Source organism: Cottoperca gobio, chromosome 5 (assembly GCF_900634415.1).
Source record: "Cottoperca gobio chromosome 5, fCotGob3.1, whole genome shotgun sequence".
NCBI classification, from domain to species: Eukaryota; Metazoa; Chordata; class Actinopteri; order Perciformes; family Bovichtidae; genus Cottoperca; species Cottoperca gobio.
Window position 1 is genome coordinate 21256135 of NC_041359.1, and position 8978 is coordinate 21265112.

General features: G+C 41.0%; 1 protein-coding gene across 1 annotated transcript in view; it reads right to left on the reverse strand.

Moving 5' to 3' along the window:
- Window positions 1-1522: 1522 nt before the first annotated feature.
- st7l (suppression of tumorigenicity 7 like) overlaps window positions 1523-8978 on the reverse strand; it is a 15249-nt gene continuing 7793 nt past the window's right edge. The window contains exons 12-15 of the mRNA XM_029432098.1: window positions 6799-6949; window positions 6264-6356; window positions 5995-6134; window positions 1523-3823 (exon numbers count right to left, since the gene is read on the reverse strand). Of these exons, the coding sequence (XP_029287958.1) occupies window positions 3728-3823; window positions 5995-6134; window positions 6264-6356; window positions 6799-6949 (480 nt within the window). The 3' untranslated portion in view covers window positions 1523-3727. The remainder of the gene's footprint in view (window positions 3824-5994; window positions 6135-6263; window positions 6357-6798; window positions 6950-8978) is intronic.

The following is an 8978-nucleotide window of genomic DNA, read 5'->3' on the forward strand; positions in this document are numbered from 1 at the left end:
TGATAGAATAATGTGTGGGAGAACATTGTAGTCTTATGTTGCCTGTTAGCTGATTATTAACTCCCTGGGTGGTATTAAGGAAATATTAATAGACTAAACCCAACTAGATATGACATATCTCATAAAACCACATTTCACACATCTCATTCTTGGGAGGATCCCGCTGAAACAGACCCATGGCCAGACATAACACACCTATGTGAGGAGTGTTTTATTTCAGGCAGATTTTTAGGAGATTTCAGTTCAACACATACTTTACTGTATGAAACCTTCAGGGACACCCTTGGCAAAGATCCCGGGCCACAAGACTTCATTAATTCATCGTGCTGGTGAGCTTAGTGCGCTGGCAGCACATAAAAACTCTTATTTAGTGAGTAAACTGCATCTTTCCACTGGAGATTTTAAGTGTTTGGAACATAATATACCACCTGCATGGCTTAGTATATATGCTGCAAAACATAATTTTATTTTATTGTATCATATTTTATTTTTTTCTTACTGACCATACTGGCTTTGCCCATAAATGTTGTAAATGTCTCATCTCTTATCTTATTATAAAGGTCATGAGAAGACAGTGGCGGGCCGTGCATGCCAGTTTTGTCTCCGTTCACTTTAAGCTACAGGCGCCCGCACTGTTGATTCTGAAGGCCTCAGGGCAGATTTCGTGGACCCTGGCAACACATCATGGCTGAAATATGATTGGATAAAAGGCCAGCCCTCCAAATCTCAATCTGAGGCTGGAAGCAGCGCAACCAAGAGGAAAGCTATGAAATGAAGAGAATAGACTATGGGGAATATTTTAATACATATTTGTGGAAAGAATATATAAAAATTACATTTATATTCTGATGATGTTTAGGCCAGCAGAGAAGGCCGTGCTGGCCCTGACAGCCCACCACTGTGAGAAGATGAAAAAAATCAAACTTCTATGTACCCTCCGTCTTCACCACGTATTTGTTGTTGTCATGTTTACCCTCTATTTTCGTTCTTTTTCGCAGTTACCCTGACTTTGATGCACTCCGGAGGTCAGTGAACAATTCATGTTTCAACATGCGGCATGAAACTGCACTCTGGCACTGACAGCTAACACTTGAGCGCCCGTCAACAGTCCTCAACAGCGTTTTTCATTACTGCTGCTCGCCACTTGAGCGTGAGTGTATGGAGTATGATTATGGCACCAGTGGTTCACTGGGAACATGCCACATAAAAGCATCTGCTGGTAGTGGTGGAGTGGTGTAATCATAATAATGGCTCTTGGCTTTATATAGTCCAGGAGCAGCAGCAGGGTGGCAGACTGAGTGAGTAGTTTGCCATTGAACAAGATAACAACTCCCCATCACTACAGAAGGGAAAATATGAAGGGAAATTGAATCCCTTATTGAAATATAGTTGAAAACAGTTCACTTTGGAGATTACCTGTTGCATGCCTGTAGACATTCTTGATCACACAAACATTATATTTGTATTTTTAAAACAATAAAACTGAGCACTTCCATTAAAAAAAAGTACAAAATCACAAAAGGAGGTTACACTGAAAGAGAAATTTATTGTGAGTTTTGCTTTCAAACTCATCCAAGGGGAGTTACAATTTTTCAAACATTCTCCTGTCTTCAGCATGTACTCGTGTACATTTCGGCTGCACATTATAACGTTTCACATTTCAAGTGTCACAAATTTAAACAGACATATTACAGACCAGAGTGAGAGGCAAAACAGAATCTTTGTCGTTTAGAGTAGATCATATTAAAAAATATGATCCAAATTTGCAACATACTGTAGTAACACACATTTGTTATGTGCCATTACATCATACCCAGCTTGCCCTTTCTTCTACTTTTTCACAAGTATGTTTGCCATTGTTACTTGGCTGCTGTACCTAATAATGCTAATCATTGGACAATCAACAATTCAAATAAATTAAATTACATTTTTTGAACGCTCTATTTATCAAATTGAATCCATCAAAATGTAACAAAGTTGCCAGTAGACAGATATCAATATTGTAAATGCAAAATTGGTGTGCATGAATAGTGTGATGTACTAAAAGGCACTTTATTATCACATGTTTTTAATTAAATGTTGAGTGAAGAGTTGACAGTATAATGTCACCCTGGGCATGGACTCTATGTTGTCATAGCGGCTAATAATGTAATAACTGTCACGTATCATAACTTGACAAAGTAAAGTAAACATGTCTGCCTTAAGTGGTTTAAAATGTAACAAACCTGTTAATGTAATACAAACGTGGGAGGATGTGGCATTATATTCTCATCATCCACATCTAAGTGGACAACAGTTAATGTTTTTTTTTTTTTTTTTTTAAATAAACTTTAACCATTAAATTTGACATATTTTACGTTTTCCAACCAGGCACATTTGTTTCTGACACGTTTTTACATTATCAGTCAGTTTTTTACATTATAATTTACAACAAAGTGATGCTGGCATCTTTGAATTGATAAAACAGAGAGGCGTCAATCTTTCACAGAGATGTCAGAACTAAACCAGTCACAGAAGAATCAACATGTGTAGCACGTCTGGCAAAATGAACAGTCAAAGTCAGAGCAAGTGATGTTGTACATATAAAGTAAAATAATTCTTACTTTGGACAATTCTTGCTGTGCTTGTCTGTTACTCTTGCCCCTCTATGTCTAAGTGCTTCTCTGAGGGCTCGCCGGTGTATTTAGAAGAGCTGTAATCTCATGTATTACAGTTATGGTTACATTGCCTGTGCCAGTTGATTCTCAGTGTGCCTCGTTTTTTTGTTAAGTTGGCTAAAGAAACGCACAAATAACGTTCTGTATCTGTTGTGCGATCAGCAGAAATGAGCAATGCCATGTGAGGCCTAACTGTCACTAAATATGATCCCATTTACCTTTCGATGTTGCGGGGGCGTCGGCTGCCCCGGTGATATAGTGCCGAGGTGTCATGCCATGGTAACAACTGTTAAACTGCAGAGGCGTTGTATACACTGCAGGCACTTCGAGGCTGTAAATCACAGCTCTGTTTTTAGGAGGCCTTACAGACGTTTAAATCTGCCCCACTGGATGTCTGCGGGGCACTGAGGGTTGACACGGGACACATAGGTTACCATTCCAAATACCCCATGGGATCTTTCGTGACTCACAGAAATAATTGAGTCGTATCGGTAAACATATTCTACAAGAGACATATTAATGTACATGTTGTTCCTGTTGTCAGTAACACACTGGTTAAAACTAACTCATCCGATTAAACAGACGTTAGAGAAGTATTAAAAACATGTCGTTCTAGCTTGGTGATTTCATTAATTAGAGCGATGGAAGTGAGAGGTGCCTCTGAAGAATTCCTAATTAGATTTTTGTACTAAATAAATCTGCAGCCGGGCTTTGTGGGATAATTAAAAACGTCTTTACACTTGCCCAGTGCTAACATAAGGACAAGTGAACGACCCTGTGAAATCGTTGCAAATGGTATTGCCTAATTGTGCTCTTGGAGAAACTGTGGCTGCGGGAACAGTGTGGGAGAGCATCTTAAGAGCGGTATTGCCGTGTTGATACAACCTCAGCCAACATAATCAGTAACAATGCAGCAAGTGGACAGTAATGCTGAAGACAGGAGAGCAAACACTTTTTGTTTGAAGGGTTTGGAGTGGTATTGGTGTGTGTATGTGTGTCTCTATGTTCGTTGTGTGTATGTGTGTGTGTGTGTGTGTGTGTGTGTGCGCGCGTGTGTGTGTGTGATGGGGTCAGATTCGAGTCAGCTGGTGCCAAAAACTGGACGGCATGAAGTTTTCCATCTTGTCTGCGAAGAAACCCAGCGGTGCAAACAGTGTGCTGAAGAACTGGAAGAGAGAGAGAAAAAGCAGAATGAGCCTTTAGTAGAATGTCAGTGAATCCTCTTTCTTTCCATTCTTAGATAATGTTTAAGTAAAACACTTCAAATAAATCCACACAATTTCACTAAATCAGTGTTATGGAACTTCTATCTTTTGTCTCAAAGCCTGAGGTAAAACATTTATAAAAATTAAAGAAGGAATGAAACAAAATCCCACCCAGACACCTCCCGTCTCCCAGCTCGTCCCTGTCACACTGGCATGGAAAACAATACGTTTGATTTGTTTATGAGGGACATAAATTAGACTCTTTCGTCTGTTGTGCTCTCTGGAAACAGGTGTGACATTAGGAGTACTGATCTTGCTCAATGCTTTTAAAAACACAGGGAGGCGTGGAGGAAGGCTTTGTTTAAGATGACAGGATGCAGATTAGATGCAGAAAAGAGCGTTTGATTTGCAGCAGGTCGTTCCACAGCTGAACACATTCATACATGAAATCCACAAGTAGTACAGAGAAGACAAAAACAAAGCAGCTTTATCCAAATATTATCATATTTCAAATGTTGTTTGTAGTAACAGTGCCGACATACTTATCGGATTTGGGGATACACTTTATATTACTCATGATTTACATGTTAACTCTTTCAGTTTCTCTTTCTAAATAGTGAAAAATAAATGAAGGTAAAAGGAAAATTGGCAAAGGATCCTTTAAAACTGATTTATGATGTATGAATAAAAGCAAAGACCCTTGTAAGATAATCCTGAAAAATATACAGTATGGGCTATAGTAGTATATAGTAGTAATACTATAATATGGCCATCACAAATAATGTATTTTTGGCCATTATCACATTATCATTTTCCTGAGCCGATAGTCACATGTGACAATGTACAACTGCATAAACCGGATAACTGCTGTGGTGTCACACCAATCTATTATCATGAGCTCACAATCCCGTTGACCTGGTCTACACAGGACAATATTAAGAAAATAAATCTGATTAACACTGTTAGATTAAGTCAAGTAAACTAAATGGATTGTAGAAGCATATTTTGACATTGTTGTCGACCTAAAACGAGCGACTCAAAACACTCATTCCTATGATTACCAGCAGGGCATATATCCACTGACATCTTAGATTACGATCTAGGATATACAGTATAGTAGGTATGTGTATAATAGAGCATTTGACATGCACATGTTAGTGATTTAACATAGCTAGTGAATGTCCTCTGAAATATTACAATATGGTTTCTCTCTGAAACTACTTGAGGTGTGCTTGATACACTTGACACTTTAATAGTCTCATAAGTAGAAGTATCAGCCCGGCCAGACAAGTGCAAATCAAGTACTCCTCTAATCGCATTTAATATATGAAACATATTCAAATATACTATGCCATACATTGTCTGGTATCCATAAATAAGGGAACGGCAGACTGTCGTGCTTTGCTTGGATCTTCTGTTCAAGAGCAGCAGATTGCAGGGAAATCTGGTTTTCCTCAGACGGCAGTGAGGAGCTCTGTGTTCCTCCCTCAATGGTTTTCATGCACTCCGTCTGAACATTACACAAACCAGGCTCGCCAGGGCTGCTGTAAAAATCCTATCTGCCCCCAATCTTTCCCATAACAAAAGGAAGAGCACTAGATGTTCTCTGAGGCCTTGTTTTCGCGAAGTCTATGTAAAGACAGGGCCTAACAAACAGGGTGACCGTAAACAAAGGATTAGCCAGAGTAAGGAGTTTGCCAAACTAGAGATAACACAACACTTCTATAATAAATAAACAGTAAAAGGAAGTCATGCACGCATTCAAAGTTACTAAATCTTTAAGGCTGTAAGCTTCACTGTTACGTTTGCCTTATTCAGCTGTGATTCACTGATAGCTTAAGTTGAGCTACAGCTTGTTTTGGCGGGAAACACAGGACTTCACAGGCCTACGACTCCCATGAGCCTCCAGTGTTACCGACAGTGATGGAAGGCAGCAATTACCATGGGGCTTAAAAAGGTTCAGGTTACAACATGCTCTTAAAAAACAATTAAAGATTAAATGAAGATGTAACCGGGCAGGCAATTTACAAACAACCTGAACCTGTGTAAGAAGTGGACAATCTGAGTTAGCATCTATTTTACAACAACAGCAACTTTAAGATGACTTTGAGATGAGTAGGTGAAGTACTCACTGCTTTGGCAAAGACACCCATGAGCTCAGGGAACTGATGTGTGAGCATGGCCAGCATGGCAGTGAAGGAGCAAAGGCCTGCTGTGAAGAGGATGAAGAAGGGAAGCTCTTTCTTCGGGTACACAGACACCTCGTGGAATGCTGGAGAGAAAAGAGACAGCGAGACAAAGTCACAACCAGTGAGGATAAACAAGAAAAAGGTGAAAGAACATCTGGAGCAACTATGGACATTTAATAGACTTGCACTTATGCTTCGGCTGTTGTACTTACAGGGCAGCAGTTCTCTATCTGCTGTTTCTGTGCATCCTGGGTAGGGGTAAAACAGGTGACCCTTCTCCAGTGGGTAGGGAATTATCCGGAAGGCTGAAAAGCACAAAAAAGGAAGATTTAAAAAAAAAAAAAAAACACATCACGTATGAGTTAAACAGCTGACACCACTTTCAGTAAATAATTTCAGTCGCAACATATTACAGTGACAAGATGTTAACATCCTGATAAAATATAACCATAACATTCTCCCTGTGCTCCGAGTGGGCAATGATCTCATCCCTGTGTAATCACAAGAACAATATATTTGCGGGTGTGCTGTATATACATGACCTATGACACAACGATTTAAAAATGAAGAGCAATACACAAGGAAGATACTTTGGGTCTTTGATAGCTCGGCTCTATTGTAGCCATGCATAGAATGAGGTGTTTTCACTTTAAACTGACATGATGACACTACATTTACAAATAAATAATACAAAACTTTATATGCAAAGCAGTGGCATTGAATAGAAGAAGTCATAGTGATACATACTGCCTTCCCAGGTGCAGTGTAGTAGGTTTAAGGCTCCCTCTGCCCTCTTCCAGTGCTGCAGGTGGAAGAAAGCATACGCCACTGCCTCGCTGTCACCCCTCTTCAAGATGTGCTCTGGAGGGAGGATCAGGCTCTTCATCTCTAATAAGTACTACACACAGGAAGTGGAAGAAACACAAGACGTTTGATAAGTATACACTTCAGTATCTTAATGCTTTTTGGTTCCTGAACTTAAAAAGATGGCAGAGGAGTCTTGTATATGTGCACTACAGTGGACTCAGATATTTATAATTGGGTTCAGCTAATATGCGGATATAAAATGGTTGAAGAAAACATTTTTGGGTGAGATGAATAGCACATAAGTGCAACGTGATTATAACTCCTTCTCTCGACAGTGCTTTATCTCATAAATGCAAAATGTTGGCAAAGAATGTAACATTTAACAGTCAAAAGAGACCCAAATATTTTTGTTCTCAAGCAGCCAAACCACAACTGAATTACCAGTGAATAATGTCAGTCTTACGTTCAACAGGTGGAGAGAAAGAGACGGTTCAAATGGGATGTCGCTGGATGCGAAGTAGGAAACGATTAGCCTATAATTGGCTGATGTAGGTTTGGTTTTTTGCCCCCTTGTGGTCAAAACCCAATGTGTGCAGCTTTAATGGTTTCATTCATATCTTTCCCCTTGTTTCTCAGCCAGCACTTCAATTATTCTCTTCTATTGTGCAATTCCCTCTGGCTGCAGACTTTTTTTCACGTGAAGTATTTGTTGACAGCCTTATTTTGCAATTGTTCAAGGAGGGAGGGAAAAGCTTTCCAAAGCTCTCAGAGTGTGTGTTATTGTTACAGTACAGTACATTCATTCCATGAATGTGTAACACCCCCCCGCTCACCCCCTCCTCTCTTCCCCTACTGTGTAAGTTTGTCCCAGAGAGTCAGTCGGTTCACTGTGCTGACAAAGTTACAACCTATAGAACAGGTATTCTTTCTGAAACAACAGCGAACAAGCATCTAGAAATAACTAAATGAGAATAGAGTGAACTGCTTTCCTGCAATATATATATGTGTAATTAAGGCCGGGCTCGGTCCACAGATAAGTCCTTAATAGGTGTGTGTTGACTTCGATGAACACGCCACTTTATGAACTTTACGTCTGTGGTGCCCGCTGTGGCAGGAGTCTGTGTTAAACAAAACCCATGTGCGGGGCTGGGGCCCCCTGGGCTGGATTCTCAGGCGGCCAGCTTCACAGCTCTCTGGATCTCAGACTGACACTTTGGGAAGGTTACCCCGCAGCTAATCCTGTCTAATCCCTTCCATGGTCACAGGCTCAGCCAGCCAGCCATCCATCCATCTATCCAGCCGGCCAGACCATGCTGCTTCACCCATCTCCCCCTGGCTTACCCTCTTTCTCCACCCTCGCCCATCATAATCACAGCATGCCCAAGCTCTTCAACCCGGCTCATCCCCGTCTTTCTCCAACTCTCTCTCATGCTCCCTTACCTTGCACAATGAGTCCCATCATGTCCCAGGTTATGCGTCTCACGTATTTGGCACTCACTTTCTCTACCTCATTGATGTGCTATAGCCATATTCCAAAACATATTTCTGTGTATTTCGCTCTAAGCAGAAAGCCCACCTCACCCCTCTGTTCCTCACTCACCACCTCCTGAATCTCCCACCCTCCTGGGTCAAACCTCCATCAAGCACGCAACCACCCAACAGGTGCGAACACTTCTCCTCACTTCACTCGGAGGGTCATGTCTTCGAGCTTCTTCTCTTTCCATCCTGACATCCTTTATAAGGATCGGCAGCTCGAGACAACCGGAAGCTGCTTGTTTGACCTTCTCACTTATGTCTGTCTGACTGACTTGAATCAGCTCTCTCTGCTTCAGCCAAGACATTCGACCGTCCGCCTTCACCCTCCTTTCTTCAGAGCACAGACCTTTCACCATCCTCTACTCCCCCGGCACCGGTGTAGAGGCAGTCAGCCAGCTCAAGAGGAAACCTAGCGCGTCTCTGCTGCAGAGCACAGTAACTGATAATATAACATTGTATTTGAACCCTTAAGGACATGCAATAAGAACCACATGACGAGTAGGGAAGGGATATTAATTTGCGGCCACAATGTTGAACTTCAGATTTAATTTTGACAATCTGTAAGCGAGCCAATTTGTTGTTTT